This window comes from Gymnoscopelus braueri, assembly GCF_963280865.1.
Source record: "Gymnoscopelus braueri genome assembly, chromosome: 23".
NCBI classification, from domain to species: domain Eukaryota; kingdom Metazoa; phylum Chordata; class Actinopteri; order Myctophiformes; family Myctophidae; genus Gymnoscopelus; species Gymnoscopelus braueri.
This window is the reverse complement of record NC_137625.1, coordinates 17,391,338-17,408,148: the sequence shown is the minus strand read 5'-3', so window position 1 is coordinate 17,408,148 and position 16,811 is coordinate 17,391,338. Positions and strand designations below refer to the sequence as shown.

Genomic DNA, 16,811 nt, shown 5'->3' with positions numbered 1-16,811 from the left:
TAGATCTGCCTTTTTTTCAATTTATAACTCAAATCTTGAGTGGACCTGAACTTGGTCTGTACTTCGCTTCTTTCTCTCTGCAACAAATCTCTTTGGCAAAAATAGCAGATCTACAAGCACACAACGTTGAGTGCTTGTAGATCTACAATTTTTGGATACCCCCCCCCCCCCCAGAATATGGATAAGGGGATTCAAGTTGTTAAAACGACTTCTTGTGTGTTGTACTATAAGTCGAGTTGAATGGAACACCAAGAAGTGAGGGTGGGGTCAGATATGCTTAAATGCATCGGTGTGGTTGTACAGTATGTGTCATTGATAAACTGTTTGCTATTTGAGGGCAGTGACCTGGTTCATATTTCATGGTAACGTCGTCCTCGGGCTGAACACTTGTGTGTCTCTATAGTCCTCCACACACACACACACACACACACACACACACACACACACACACACACACACACACACACACACACACACACACACACACACACACACACACACACACACACACACACACACACACACACACACACACACACACACACACACGGCCCATGCAGACTGAGAAAATGTTTCAGAGGACCGGTTGACCATGCAGGACCAACAGTCCTTGGATACAAACGGTTCAGACGTTGACTGTATAAAGGCAGTGGTTCCCAAACTGAGGGTCGTAATGCCCAGGGGTCACCCCAAATTATTTTGGGGTCACCCCAAATTATTTTGGGGTGACCCCAGATGATTTGCTTACTGTGCAACATTATTTTCTCACTCAGCAGTAAACAAACCAATACCACCGGTATAAATGTATACAGGGTATCTGCACATTTCTAAAGTTACAATGTAATACTTATATACATGCCTTATTACATTATACTTGCCCTCTATAACTAAAATGTAAAATTAAAAACACCTTAAATATTTTATTTATTTTAGAATAAACAATAGGAGCAATGCCCGTCGCAAGTTGATGATGTCATTATGGAATGAATGTGATTTTTTAATTAATTTTTTTAATATCGATTTGATGCTCATATTAACCTTAGGGAGTATTAAGTTGTTTTTTATTTTCACATGCATTCCATAAATTCCATACGGCTAGACCACACATGGGCAAATGACATCATCAACTTGCAACAGGCATTGCCCCGATTTTGAGTGAAAGATTAACTATTTCGAAAAGAAATAAAATATTTTTAGTTATAGACGACAATTATAATGTACAGTATTAAGGCATATTGGCTTATTAGCCACGGATCCTTTTAATACCAAATTGTCAAATATTACGTTACGAAAGAGACAAACACTGTCAAAATAGCTGAAGCTGACAACGCGTCTCACTGCAAGGCGTTATTTTCACAATATTTATCTGTGAAACCGAGTCAAATGTAATGCCTACTATTCCAAGTGCTTGTCAGGGTAGGGGGTCCCCAGTTCAAATATGATTATTTTGGGGGGTCTCCAGTTCAAATATGATTATTTGGGGGGGTCGCGGCCTGAAATGTTTGAGAACCCTTGCCTAAAGGTGTGCAGAGTGGCTCGGAGCCTCAAAACCCAGCCAAGAGAGAATAACCTCTTAGGCCAGAGGTCTTCAAAAGGGAGTCCGGGACCCCTAAGGGGTCCTCAGAGCTACTACAGGGGGGCCGCCAAATCTTTGTGTGATAGGAACTTTTTTTAAACTTATTTTTCCTTATTCTGGGAGGAACATTAGCCGAAAATAGCAGACACAACGCTGCGAGTTGTGTGCTTGTAGATCTGCTATTTTCGGCAAAGATATTTGGTGTAGAGGGAAAAAAGAGCAGACCAAGTACAGAGCCAAAGGTCTAGTTTTTAAAGTCTATGAAATCTATGAAAAAAGTTTCATCTGCAACATTTTATACAATATTTAGTGGGGGTCCCTGCTTCATCTCTCTCTCAAGGTCCATGGCCTAAAAAAAAACGCTGGATACCTGGGTTCGAATCTCGGGGTCTTTACACAATTCAACTTACGGATCGTAGCTTTGATAGACAGTATGAAGTGATTCTTCAAAAGGGATCAGCTCTCTCTTCCAGGACGGTTTGTTGCATCTCTGCATCATCACCCTAATGGGATTAACTCATGGTGGGATATATAAATTGGATTTAGAACAACATGTCCCAGAGAGCAGAGTGTCTGGTGTGGACTCTCATCTTTTCATATAACGTCTGTGTGTGTCATTTTTTTTTGTTGCAGCAGATCAAACGTGTTGGTTTGATCTGCTACTGTAGCTGAGTGTGATATGACTCGCAGTCCGTCCTTCATGGTATCTGCGTCATCTCCCAGGAATAGTAAACAGTGGATTAAATCAGACTGTAAATTCTATCCCTTCATCCTGCCATTCTGTTTTATATCTGTCAGTAATGTATGTATGTGTGTGTGTGCGTGTGTGTGTGTGGTGTGGGGGTGGGTGGGTGGGGGGGCTGGCGTGCAAGCGTGTGCTTGAAGGAGTGATAGGAGGCGTTGACTGATAAGGAAAAATGAAATGGAAGCAGGTACGATCGGCTCCGCGGGGAGCCAGATAACGCCATATATAGAAATTGCCCGTTGTGGCTTAGATGTCTAATCCTGGAATATCTGTTATGCTTTTAAACAAAGCAACCTTACAACGCAGCATCTAAAGTTTCGATTAATTCCTTACTGCTCCAATTAATCTCAATTGATCAGTTGTGGTCTTGACTTATTTTAACCACAGCTGTGTTTTGGACTTTTCTTTTTTATGTAAAATTCTTCACACAGAGTGTGAGAAATGCTTGTGTTCTATTCTAACGTTCACTGTTAGCCAACCAAGCACCGCTGACAAATAAAGGCGGTCAGCTTAATTAAAGTTGCCATAGTAACCTTGCATGAGAACGAACGGTCCCCTAAAGTCGGGGCGGTCTATATGGCTCGCTTCTATTCAGCTCTGCTGCGTGCCATGCTGTGTCCAAGCTTAAAGACAAACAGGCCTAATCCAACCCGTTTATTAAAACACATGGACTCTGTGAACCTCCAGCCGGTATAGGACGGCTAATTATGAAAAGATTAACGTATCCATATCCATACGACACTGCTCTCGTGCTCATTTTTTTCCTAATCCGTTTCCCACTGATCATCTCAGCGAGGGCCGTCATGCAGGTATTCGTGTCACATGCTCAGCGTGCATTCCAGCGTCCATAATCAGTTACACCGTTGATAATGCGTTGGATGTGTCTTTCTTATGCTGCGTTCACACTGGCGGCTACAAAGATACAGTCTAACCATTATTTTTCAATGGAAGCCAACGAAATGAAGATTCAAAGATACTTTAACCACACAAATGTCTACAAATGCCGTTACATGTCTACAAAAGCGACAAATGTCGTTGTAGCAGACATTTGCAACGGCTGCAAAGCTACAAATAGGTCGAGCTGGCGTCAACTTAAGATATAAAGCTGCAAAGCGACAGATATGCTGTGTAGCTTTGCATCTTTGTATCTTTGGTAGCTGCCAGTGTGAAAGCGGCATTAGACTTGCTGTACTGGCCGCACCGCGGCCAAAGGAATACTGTGCAAGTATTAATAGAGTGCAGTTACGAGCTCAGCCTCTCTATTAATGGATCATATGCTAATGAGAGAAGAGAGAGAGAGAGAGAGAGAGAGAGGAGAAAGGAATGAAGAAATCAGGCTGCTTGCTTGGGAGGAAATGTATGATGATCGCTATCGGAGACGCATTGAAGCACCTCGCTTTTCATCCCCCCGCATTTCCTCATCCTATATATACCGCAATCTCTCAATCTACTCCTTCACCTCCTTGTCCCCCCATGCACGCTCCTCCTTCTCCTCTCCTTACAGTTGACCTTGCTGTTGGACGCTTTCGGTGTCCCTCTAAAGACGACCCAGTGCACGGTACACCGATAGATTGATAAATATGTATTTATCGATACATATGTATTCAAAATCTGATAAAATATATATATGTTTCATTTGTATGTGCTGGTAGCCTGGTACACTATAGCACAGAGTCTCTTACAGTATGTGTCAATATGGTTCAAACTGCCTGTGCCTACCAGTTAATGCCATTGTTATTGTCTGCTGGCCTCCTTCTCGGTGTCAACATAAGATAGTAGGCTGACCTTGCCTGTGGCTTAGGTCACCACGATTCTGGTTGCCAAGGAAAAGCAAGATGAGACTATACAGCTGGATGGCAATTACGTCATCATGAGAGGGACGAACCAACAGCGTTTATTACGAAATATGTATACGACTCTGTGCTCGCTGTTTAAACTTCAGAATAATATCTGGAAGCTATCTCTAAGCATTTCCGACGCTCGTAAGATATGTTCTCATGGAATAAATCCTGAAGGTTATGTTAGGACACCTAATGGTAAAAGTTTCATCTCTTTATTGATTTAATTAATTAATATCTGACAGACAGACAGTGAGCTGTTTAAAGCTATCATACACATCATAGACTTAAAACGGTGCAGATACAGTAGGTCATAAGCGCCCTACTTTCATGTACACAGACACAGCCACTTTACTCTGCTAACCTCCACGTTTGCCACGGAAGCACGGTGTTGCTATGGACGCTGTCCACTCTATTCATTTATCTCTGTGGTCTGGGAACGCTCGCGCGTGCTGCTATTGTACTTGCCTCACAGCCTCATCAAGGACACTGAAAATAGCAGATCTATGAGCTCACAGCCTGCCAAAATATGACTCTTTGTGATCTTGTAGATCTGCTGTTTTCAGTTCACGACACCGGCAGCGCGCAATTGAGTATAAAATACGCTTGGCAGTGGCACATTCTGCATGTATTTCTATGAGATACACATTACACAAACATGACACATTATTCCCAGAATAATGAACAAGGCATGCACAGAGGACGTGTAGTATAAATGCAGAGGTGCCCTAGTGTTAATTTTGAGCATCACAGCCTCCTCGCGTGTCCTTCGGTGATGTTGGGGGGGGGGGGGGGGTGAAGGCAGGAAGGAACACGGTTTAATCCGCCCCCGAACAAAACCACGAGCTACTCTCTGTACCAATCTAGATGTTTTGGCTCTTGGGAGTCAGAAGGCCACGGCTGGCCCCATGGTCTCCAGATCGCAAGAGGAGAGGCGTTGTGGATGAATGGATGGATGGAGGTGGGGGAGTCTGGGAGGAGGTGGATAGGGAGAGGGTGGGAAGGAGGGAGAGAGAGAGAGAGAGGGGGGAGGGAGGAGGGGGAGGTGGAGGAGACTTAAATGGCAAGAAGCATGTTCAGCATCCATGAACAGGGATCGGTGAGCGGACGGTCCCATAGGAACGCGGTGGCGTATTTTCGCTGAGTGCGCGCTCGGAATACTGATACAATCCATACAGAAGCCCCCCCCCCCCCCTCTGTCGCAGGTCCCCGTCGCCATGGATAAACCCACGCTAGGCAGGCGCAGACACAACACTGATTGCTCCAGACATAACATGACAGCACTGAGCAGTTAGACGTACTGCAGCCGAGTTGTAGCCCGGGAACCCAAACGTAATAACAACCTGCGTGGCCCATGCACACAGGCAACAGCCTTTCACCCAAACAACACACCCGAACATGAACGTACAAATCCCTTCTCATCGGGGAGTGTGTGTGTGTGTAAATGAGGATTGTTCTGTGATGCCCCACCGGGCCTCACTGAAGACCACAGAGTATCCAGAGTAATCGCCTCATCATTTTGCACAACCACCTATGACCTTCCTATGATGAATGTGTGTCTCTGGGCGGAGGAGGGGCTACGTGTGAGGAGTCATTAAGACTGCTAGACGCCAGGCCTCCGCCACGCATGCAGCAGGCCTCGCCGCAGTGATGGGGGATGGGCGGATGAGGAGGAAGGAGGTGTTTTCTCAATGTCAATGTGAAAGCGATTCCAAATATCTCGCGCTCGCAACGTCCCCCTCCTGCACTGCACCGTGCGGAGAGCAGTGCATCCTTTTATTGATGCAAATCGCTGCTGACCTTCCAATATCTAACCACTTTGTACCTCGCTGGCGTCCCTGTTTTGGGCATGCCGTTTGTGCAAATGTTCCAAAATAGCACAAAATAGCAGATCTACAAGCTCACAGCGTGTCGCATTGCGATGGGTTGAGAGCCTGTAGATCCGTTAATTCTACTATTCGTCGCACAACAAAGAAGATAGTTTAAGTGGTCAATGTAGGAGGTGGATTATTATAGTCTGCTTATGTAGACCTGTAGTTGCTAAACATAACTCTGTAATCTAGTCAAATCTGTATTTATTTGAATGAAAGTAAGGTTATTTTGACCAACCTGTACAGTATGGTAGAATATGTTACAATACAAACTAGTACATCTGCAGTTATTGAAGGTGGACTCCCTCTCTTCTATTGAGACATTTTAGACCCATGGTGCCAGGTAGGACACCTAATGGTTGACGATGTCAATAAAGTTATTTGAAGCAGATGACGGGCGCTTTTGTAGTTTGGACAGAAGTACCTCTCTGTGTCGAGAGAGAGGCAACGGACATAAATGTTACGGGTTGTAGCTTTAACATCTTGTAATTAAGAAATGTTGACAGGGATTTCAAATCGATTTGGACTTATGGACAGTTTTAGCGCTCATTGATCACATTGAACTGTCCGACAGACATTTGATCGCCATTTATTGAAAGGAATCAACACCCGTCTGTGGATGATTGATCACGTTCATTGATTTGATACAAACCGCTATTGATTTGCTTACCTACTGGTATTGGGAAGTTAACCTTTGCCCCTTGAGACGTGCTTGTAACGGCCTCCGACACGTGTTGGTCTTTTATCACCGCGGCGCTGGTGAGCCTCCAGACTTGTTCCTCCACTTGCCCAGATTTGGCCTCGGATACGCCTGAGTGCGGCTCAGACTGAGTGGGTTGAATGTCCATCACTGTGACCTCTGTGGTGCTGGTGCTAATGCTAACGCTAACTGTTAACTTCATTGGTGGTGTTGTAGCAACCATTGTTCCTGGGGTTGTCGCATGGGTGACGGACCCCAGCGGGTGTCTGGCCAGTGTGGTCTCCAACAGGCCTGGGTTCATTGTCATGGGTTGGTATGTCACTGATATCAAAGCGGTGGGAACTGTGGTTTCTGGCGGCACCGTCGAAGCGTCCGTTAAAGGCTCTGTTTGAAGAGAATCTGCAACTTCCTCTTTGTCAGCGCGTTCCTCTGGGAGGTGTTTGACCCTGGCGTCCGTTTTGTGCTCTGCGGTTTGTGCAGAGCCTGGCGGTGGGTGGGTATGTGTTGATGTACGCGCCGGAGCGCTTGCGCTGGTGGGACTGTGGGAGGATGGCATATCTCTGATAGAAGTGCTGTTGGGAGAGTGAGAGTCAGAGACAAGAGGATCTTTGTTACTCCGCATCACACTGCCGTGTGGAGAATTTGATGTCCCTTTGGGGACGGAGTCGGTCCTTATCTCCAGCGTCATGCTGGCGAGGTGCTCCTGAGTAGAGGTGGCAGGCGGTCTGGACGTGGAGGAAACGCTCTCTTCCCCGGAACCTGAATGTTCTGACAAGTGATCGATTGGTTCTGTCGACCCTTCGGTCGACACGACAGCCTCGCTCTCGGTTTCCGTGTCCCCGGCCCATCGGCTGACGGGAAGGCCGGGCGGCGGTGATGGAAGGGAGGAGGACTTTGGCAGAGACGGGCTCCACCGAACAGAACCGGGTTGGTTGGGAGGCGTTTGTTCCCCCGGTGGTTCCTCGGAGGGAGCCGGTCCCCAAAGGCCCTCCTCATCGCCGAGGGTCTGTCGGTAAACCGTGAGCAGCAAACAGCACCAGAAGCACCAGTCCGAGGTCCGGCGGAGGCGAGGCATGCTGCTGCTGGCAGTGGAGCGGAGGGTTGGAGTGGTCACATGGTTCTGTTCATCCCGTCCCGTTCCCCGTGGCCCGCTGGGCCGGCGTTTTGTCAACGTGACCTATAAGACAAGAACACAATAACTGAGTGAGTAATCTCTCAAGAACAGATTCTGCTCTGCGTTGGAATCTGTCGTGAAGGCTCGTCATAACATGTACGCACTGGGCTACAAGTGGGCGTGCCTTCAGATCAGGAAGCAGGCCGCGCTTTAGCCAATCAAATGTAGTGGACGGGATTCACGTGTCCGTCGATCTTTCCCCCTCGAAACAAACCCAAACTAATTTAACAATAGCGTCCGCGGAGCAGACAAAACCACAGAAAGATATTCACATTTTAACTTACTCTTTCATCATAGAAACAAGTGGGCTTATAACCAAAACGATCCATGTTCCCTGGGAGAAGTGGTGTTAGTGTTCCGTGTAGAAATATTGTTAGTGGGAATGAAAACATAGTGGCACCACCGGAAGTGAAAGCTGAAGGCAGACCAAAACCCCGGTTTCCTTTGCGCACGGGTGCTACGTCGCCATTGTCCCAGAGCCAAGTAAGATAGTACAAACAGCAGAGGGCGCTGTTTTTCATTCTTATTTGGTTCTGGGTTCCCAGATTGCTGAGTGAGTGACACGATTTTCACGGCCACAGACGGACATCTAACTTTGACCGGATGAAAGTGAAACCTTTCTCAGTGTTTGTCTGGTTGATGCTCTTGTGCAGTTTCTCAGTGAGCGACCTGGTTTATTTTCATTTTCCAGTTCATGAAGTATATTACGACGGCAAATACGATGCCACCCGCTGTAAGAAGAAAAAAAAAACATTAAACCGGACTGCTGAAGCTGGCAAGCCAGAAATATATTGTACACCGCAAATCACAACAAGTATTATTGGCACGCCATAATTAGTGGTTTCCCGGTCAGACATAGTGGCCAGTGTTTACGTTACGCAGTTATTCACGTGCAGATGGCTTCATGGCTGTCGGACACTGTAATTCTTGTGGCTGACCAATTATAGACGTCTGACCGGACGTGTGCAATGGAATTACGTGTGTGTGTGTGTGTGTGTGTGTGTGTGTGAGAACATGGTTGTGCGGATAGGGGGAAGGGGGGCTAGAGTTAGGGGCTCCCTCTTGTCATCAACTTAACAATGGGGGGGGGGGCTGGGGGGTGGTCGTTGATTGGTTCAAAGTCACTATCCAGTTGCCTCAGTGAAAAGGCTGGAGCACCAATGGAATATCCCCCTGGGAGAACAACAACCTGTGTGCTTTAGAAGTGCTCTCCTCCCATAGCTCTGTTCCCATTCAATCTCTGATTTATATGTTCTTTAAAAAGAGAGAGAGAGAGAGAGAGAGAGAGGGGGAGAGAGAGAGAGAGAGAGAGAGAGAGAGAGAGAGAGAGAGGGGGAGTGAGAGAGGGAGAGAGAGAGAGAGAGAGAGAGATGCAAGCCTGTTTGCGTGGGAGTGTATTTTGCTCTTAAATGAGAGAAGAAAAAAAGCCAGTATTCTCTGCAATCTGAAAACACAATCAAGCTGTCCCCCAACAGCTGCCTCTATATACTGATACGGTATATATATCGCTCTATGAATCAGTTGTTTTCCCACACAGCAAAATCCTGACTCTGCCTCCATCCCTCTTTTCTTGCCAGTTGGCTTCTTCTCGGCTATACGGCGTACTTATTTCGTTTTTGTCATCCACGTTCGGTGGCACCCTATGCCGTACGTCTCTCTTACAATTTAGGCATTTAGAAGACGCTCTTAATCCAGAGCGATTTACAGTAAGCAAGGTAAACACGAGGTAAGACATCAAATGCATAGAAATAGTAATCTAGGATCATAGGTTAACCAAGAACCTATCATCAGTCTATCAACAGTATAATATACAAAAAATATATAATCTGTACATTGAAACTATACACATAGGATGCCAGGTCTACCAATTAATCTGGCATCTAAATTGCATTTTAGCCTTTGCATAAGCCTGTAAGGTCTTCAAGGCTAGGGCAAGAGCTACGGCAAGTACTACGGGCTAAGGTGGAGTAAGGATTCTCTCAGCCTCTCCAGTGTTCACCATACAGGCCGTTCAGCTATATGGAGACACACACAAAGACGTGCACACGCACGTACAACACACGCAAACACGCACGCAAACACGCACGCTCATGCACTCGATCAATCAGCCCTTATTATAAGAGCTGCCTTGATCTCGGTGACGAGGAGGAGAACAGGGACTTTGGTGTGTTGGTCCCACCTAGAGCTGACCTGAGTGGGTCTGCATGTGTACCTCTCTGTGTTCCTGCCTGGGGGAGGAACCAGCTTTACAGCGATGTGAACAATAACTGCTGACTCGGTTGGGGGGGGGGGGGGGGGGTCTAGCAGTGGTTGGAAAGTATAACCAAGTACATTTCCTCAAGTACTGTACTGCAGGGGTTCTCAAAGTTTTCGGGCAGAGACCCCCCCAAAATAATCGTATTTGAACTGGGACACTCCACCCTGTTTTGGGGTGTTTTCACTGCTTTGGTTGCCCAAAAAACATCCCGTCTACCAAAACAAACAGTGAAAACGGACAAATAAAGCGAGAGGGAAATGTGTTTCTCAGTGGTGGAAAGTAACTAAGTGCATTTACTTAAGTGTATTAACTGTAGGCTACTTAAGTACAATTTTGAGGTATTTGTACTTTACTTGAGTATTTCCAATTTCCTATACTTTTACTTCTACTTCACTACATCTCAGAGGCAAATATTGTACTTTTACTCCACTACAATTATTTGAAAACTTTAGTTACTAGTTACTTTTCAGATATAAATGATTACATTATGAAACATACTGTACATTAACCACTTTAGCCCTATTTTATACCTAGGCTATTTGAAAATAGCCGATCTACAAGCTCACAACGCGTCGCATCGCGACGCGTTGTGAACTTGTAGATCTGCTATTTTCAAATATTTTAGTACTTTTACTTTTGGTACTTTAAGTACATTTTGATGCCAATACTTCTGTACTTTTACTCAAGTAACGTTTTAATTCTGGACTTTTACTTGTAACAGAGTATTTTTATATTGCAGTATTGGTACTTTTACTTAAGTAAAGAATTTGAGTACTTTTTCCACCACTTTCTGCAGGTAAACACCACCACACTACTCTAGTGGCTGATCACTGCTGGTGTAGAGGGAAAACTATGTAGTTATTGTTTTGTTATATGTAAACACAGAGAAGTTCTTCCACTGCTGGGTGGGTGGGTGGGTCGGTGGGAAGGTCCACCCAGCGATATGAAGACTCGCTGCAGCGAGCTGCCCACACATTGCCGAGCGGTTATGACACTTGACTGAATGCCGTGAAATCGATTTTCCATTGAAGGAAGGCTCACACTCACAGCCAACCGACCAACCTCCTCCTCCCACACACACACACACACACACACACACACACACACACACACACACACACACACACACACACACACACACACACACACACACACAGTACATAGTACACATGCATACTCGGATACATCTTTGGCATATTTATGTACCCACATACTGTACTGTACAGTACATTGCCGCCCACGCATGCTGTAGGGCAGCAGGCGCAAACAATTTAGAGCCCCAAGACACGTCTAATGAGTATAACTGGAATTTGCAAATAAACTACTTAGTGCCGCTTTTGCAAAAGGAAGACAGAAGGTTCGACGTGAAAATTTGGTAATTTTTGTATTTCACGCTAAATTGTTTCAATTAGCTGCGAGCGCGGCGCTGAGCAAATTATCCCTCTGCCTTTTTCTGCCAATTTGACACGTATAACGGATCAATTATTAACAGCGTGTGGGGATTGTGTATAATTTATGCTGGTGCATGTTCTCAGATTTCACTTTCCTCTCAGAGTATCTTGGATCCAGTGGTACCACCACCTTCACATGCAAAGTGTTACAAGTGCTTACGTGTGCCATGCCATGCAGTGGGCGGTAAACTATAATGCAGGGGTCTTCAGCGTTTTTCAGGCCAAGGACCCCTTAGCTGAGAGATAGATGACCCCCACTAAAAATTGTTGTGCAGATTCAACTTTTTCGTAGATAGCTTCATAGACTTGTTTGACAGCACTGTCGTCAGTGTGTGTTGCATTCATGTTAATGTGTATTTTCAGACGTATAACCCTCAATACTTTGAAAACTTGCACTTAGTCTGCTCTTTTTCCCTCTACACCAAACCTCTTTGTTGAAAATAGCCGATCTACAAGCTCACAACGCCTCGCAGTGAGCTTATAGATCTGCTATTTTCGGTTCCCCTCAGAATAGGGATGCTAGGGTTGTTGATGTTAAAAAAAAAAGAAAGAAAGAAAGTTCTTATCACACAAAGATTTGGCTGCCTCCCTTTAGCAACTCTGAGGACCCCCTGTTGAAGACCCCTGCTATAATGCAATGTTTTTTTGCATTATCAAACATGTTTTTATTTCAAGGACGCCCAAATTGATGCAGCCACAAACCCCCGATCTGAAAATATTTTGTGCCTCTGGCACAATACCCTCAGAAGAGAAGATTTGTTTTTAAAAAAATCTAAATTATTGAAAATGTTGTAGTATTTGCAAAATATTCAAACATTTTCAGAAACGTAAAAAAGATCGGCAAGCTCACAACGGGTCACATCGTTGTAGATCGGCAATTTTTGAACAGCCGTAGTATAAAATAGGGTTAAAGTGGTTAAACTGATTTTGATGCTATATTAAGGGTCCCCGGACACCTTTCTGAGAGCCACTTAACTAATGAACTCTTCACTAATGCTTTCACATACTCAGTCAAATCCACAGTGTTCATTTTACTCTTGCGGTTCCATTTGTACCGTCTCAGAGTTAAATTAACAACACATATTTGACTGTGAATCTTCCAACACGTTCTTAATCCCATTAGAATAGTCTCACTCAGTGATTCTCAACGTTGGGGGTCCGGGGACCCCCAGGGGAACTTGAGGGTGTTTCAGGGCTAAATGGACCCTTACAGATCTGTTATGGGTCCATTTGGTTCGTTCCATTCGTACACTCTCTGATTTAAATAAACACCAAGGATTTTACAGTGTAGATAATGATGCCAGAGATAAATAAATCATATCAAATGGGGGTCAATGGCCCTAATGCATATCAAACTGGAGGTCCTTCAAATTAAAGCGGTTGAGAATCGCTGGTTTGGCTTTTAAAATGCATTGGTTACATGAGTCTTTTTGTGGTTCTCTCGCCTCTAGTTACAACTATCCTATTGAGACTTGTAAAAAAAAACCAGCAACACAGAGAATAACAGTTGTTGTGGGTGAGTGGGTGAGGTGGACAGGATACTGTGCTCTTTGAAACATCCACTTCTCTGTGGTCTGTGAAGGCTGGAGCGTTTCTCATACTTTTTATCCTGACTTTGATTTACTTTAATAGACATGATCGTTGTTATAGTGATGGTTCCCTCATGACACTTATGGTCATACTCCAAACTCATGTCTTGTTCTCATGGTTTCCAGTGTTGGGAAGTAGCTTAGCTATAAGTATGCTACTATAGCTTACTACTTTTTCCCAGCCATGATGTACAAGTACACCCCCTGGACATGACGATATGTTGTAGGGACTTAACCACCAATCCAACCCTTGGCATCCAATCACAATTTGGCCACTGAGCTGGTTCTTGTGGGTATAGCTGCACTCATTTCAGAATTATGTAGCTTGTTCTTACGCTGTTCTTTACACCATGTAGCTGGGTAGTAATTGACTAAAGCTGCATCACTATATTTTACAGATGGGTTTTGCGTGCCGTTTTGTCATCACATCAAACTGAGACTCCGTCTCCATCCATCTGTAGCTTTTACAGTCATATTTTATTCAAACATTCTCAGTGTCATAACATGTCTTCAGCCACATTGCCAACCGCGTTAGGTACAGATATGTGTAGCGAGACACTATTTCCTGGGAGCCCTAGCCCTATCTAAAATACAAGCAAAGGTTAATCCCCCCAACCCTCCCCTTATGTAGCTGCTGTTTGGCCTCACTGCCCCTGAAGGGACCTGATGAAGACTATAGGACCTGACAAGGACAGGACCTGATGAAGACTAGGACCTGACAAGGAGAGGACCTGACAAGTAGAGGACCTGACAAGGACAGAACCTGACCAGGAGAGGACCTGACAAAAACATTGAGCTGACAGGGGACCTGACCCGATTCATACTAGGTCGCACGATGGCGTGGCACGCCGAAAATAGCAGACCTACAAGCCCACAAGGCGTCACTTGTAGGTCGGGCTTGTAGGTCGGCTATTTTTGCTTGTAGGTCTGCTTTTCTTTTTGTGCAATGTCACCTGACAAGAGACACGACCTAACGAGGACACAGGACCTGACACAACGGACCAGACAGAGAGAACAGAACAAGACGGAAAGACAACGCCTAACAGCTGGATGCATTGTGAGCTTGTTGATCTGTTGTTTTCCATGTGTGACATTGGTGGTGAGCAGCTGAGTATAAGTCAGGCTTTAGCCTTTAGGGTTAAAAAAAACTTTTTTTATGTCCTCCTCACAAGTATAGTAATACAGTACACAAACACGTGCACGCTCGTGTGTTCGCACACGTGTGCGCGCACATGCCATGTGGCGGTGCCCTATCACACTTCTTCCAACCACTCTCTCCTCTCTTTGAAGGGTCAGCCATTTTGGCTTTAATCAGGTTGCGTTGCAACTCCGTTACGTTTCCCCCCCGTGGGAGCGGTGCGTTATCACACCTCTCCTGCGTTTGTTATGAGTTATTCATCATCACAACGCAACTCCTTCATCCCTGTGGTCACCATGACCGAGTAGCCTCTCACATCAGAAGCAACGTATTAAAAGAGAAAGTGACAGATATAGAGGGAGTGAAGAGATAAAGGCAGCGAGATGCAGAGGAGAGAGAGAGAGAGAGAGAGAGAGAGGGAGGGAGAAAGAGTATAAAAATAATGTCATTCAAGGGCACGAAGCTGCACCGCCGAATTAGAGGCACGAATTGAGTGATTGAAATGGATATCTGCTGGACCGAGGACTGATCTCCAATGAGATGGATTGACTGTGGGGCAGTGCCATTACTATTTAACAAGCCTGCCATAACCACACCAAGGGCTCCACGATCAATGACACGCCATTGGATAATAGAGTGATTTAACCCCTCTCCTGCCAGTGCAGTGGCCAGTATTAGTGTTTACGGTTTGCTTTATGTATTCAGTGTTTTTTTTATGTATGTGTGTGTGTGTGTGTGTGTGTGTGTGTGTGTGTGTGTGTGTGTGTGTGTGTGTGTGTGTGTACGGACACGTGTAAAATGTATGTCAAGTGGTGTAAAGTAACTAAGTACATTTACTCAAGTACTGTACTTGTACTGTAGGTATTTTTTTTAACTTTTAACTTTAAATTTTTAGTACTTTTACTTCTACTCTACTACATCTCAAAGGCTCATATTATCACTTTACTGCACTACAATTATTTGATAACTTTAGTTACTAGTTACTTTGTAGATTTTGATTATTATTACAAAATATAGAGGAACCACTTGTCTTCAGCCCTATATATACAGTACATTTCGGCCATTTGAAAATATCTACAAGCTCATGATGTGTTGCATGTGAGCTTGTAGATCTGCTATTTTATAAAGATTTTTATACATTTGAAAACTTGTGAAAAGGGACATTCTGCATAATGAGTACTTTCTACTTTTGTACAGTACATTTTGATACCAACATTGTTGTACTTATAATCAAGTAAATTGAATTCCATTACTTTCACAGAATATTTCTACATTGCAGTATTAATACTTTTACTTTAAGTAAAACATTTTAGTACTTTTTCCACCACTGCCAGTGGCCACTATTAGTGTTTACGGTTTGTTTTCATGTATTCAGGTTTTTATTTCATGTATGTGTGTGTGTGCTTGCGCGCACGCGTGTCTATACGGACATGTGGAAAATGTGTTTTCGTTCTTGGAGCAGAACATGTTGTGAAAAGCCTGGTATGTGTGTCTGTGCACGCCACGGACTGTACACATGTGACCGTTTTGCATGTGTGTCTGTCTGTCTGTCTGTCTGTCCACGTGCAGCTGGCTGGCTGACTGTGTGTGTGTGTGTGTGTGTGTGTGTGTGTGTGTGTGTGTGTGTGTGTGTGTGTGTGTGTGTGTGTGTGTGTGTGTGTGTGTGTGTGTGTGACTCTGTCCCATTGATGCTCCAGGCTCCCGGCACAGAGGGAGGGGAGCTTTAACTTTGTCCTATCTGTCTCCCTCGGCCTTGAATCCACAAAGGAATGTCAACGCTGTACGCAGTACACACACATGCTGTCTGACCGTAGCCACCAGTCCACATATCGTTGCTGTCGGGCAGAAACCTCTTATCTCCACATTTGAGCTTTTTTTTATGTATTTTTCTTAAATGAACGTCCTACTTGATCATACTACAGCGTCACACAAAAACGTCAAAAGTGGCAGATCCGCAAGCTCGCAACGCGGCGCAAAGCGGCGCATTTTGAGCTTGCAGATCTGCTACTTTTGCTATTTTTGAATTTGAATCCTGCACAGTTTTGGACATAATGAGGTTTCCACCCGACAGAGACGATATACTACATCCTCATAAGGTGTTATGAGTGTACATGCTTGGTTTAGGAAAGGTATAGCCATAGTCAGTTGTGGAAGAAGTATTTTCAGATGTGTTACTTAACCACAGACACAAACCTATATAGCATCCCTCTTCTGAGGAGAACATTCGGCGAAAATAGCATAGGCTTCAAGCTCACACAGTTATGAGCTCGTAGATGTGCTATTTTCGGCAAAAGGATTTGGTATAGAGGAGGAAAAAGGGATTGGACCAAGTATAGAGACCTGGGGAACTCCAGTCAATCCAGTATACACGGTTAAAGGAGAACTTCACCCATTTTCAACCTATCTTCATACAATTGGTTCTCACAAATGCTCAAAGATGGTGACATTTCTGTCTATCTGCGTCTCAGAGGA

At 44.8% G+C, this 16,811-nt stretch overlaps 1 protein-coding gene across 1 annotated transcript in view; it reads right to left on the bottom strand.

Annotated features, from left to right (window-relative positions):
• prrt4b (proline rich transmembrane protein 4b) overlaps nt 1-16,811 on the bottom strand; it is a 43,646-nt gene that overhangs the window by 24,554 nt on the left and 2,281 nt on the right. Inside the window, exon 2 of the mRNA XM_080420639.1 lies at nt 6,701-7,907. Within this exon, the coding sequence (XP_080276765.1) occupies nt 6,701-7,805 (1,105 nt within the window). The 5' untranslated portion in view covers nt 7,806-7,907. The remainder of the gene's footprint in view (nt 1-6,700; nt 7,908-16,811) is intronic.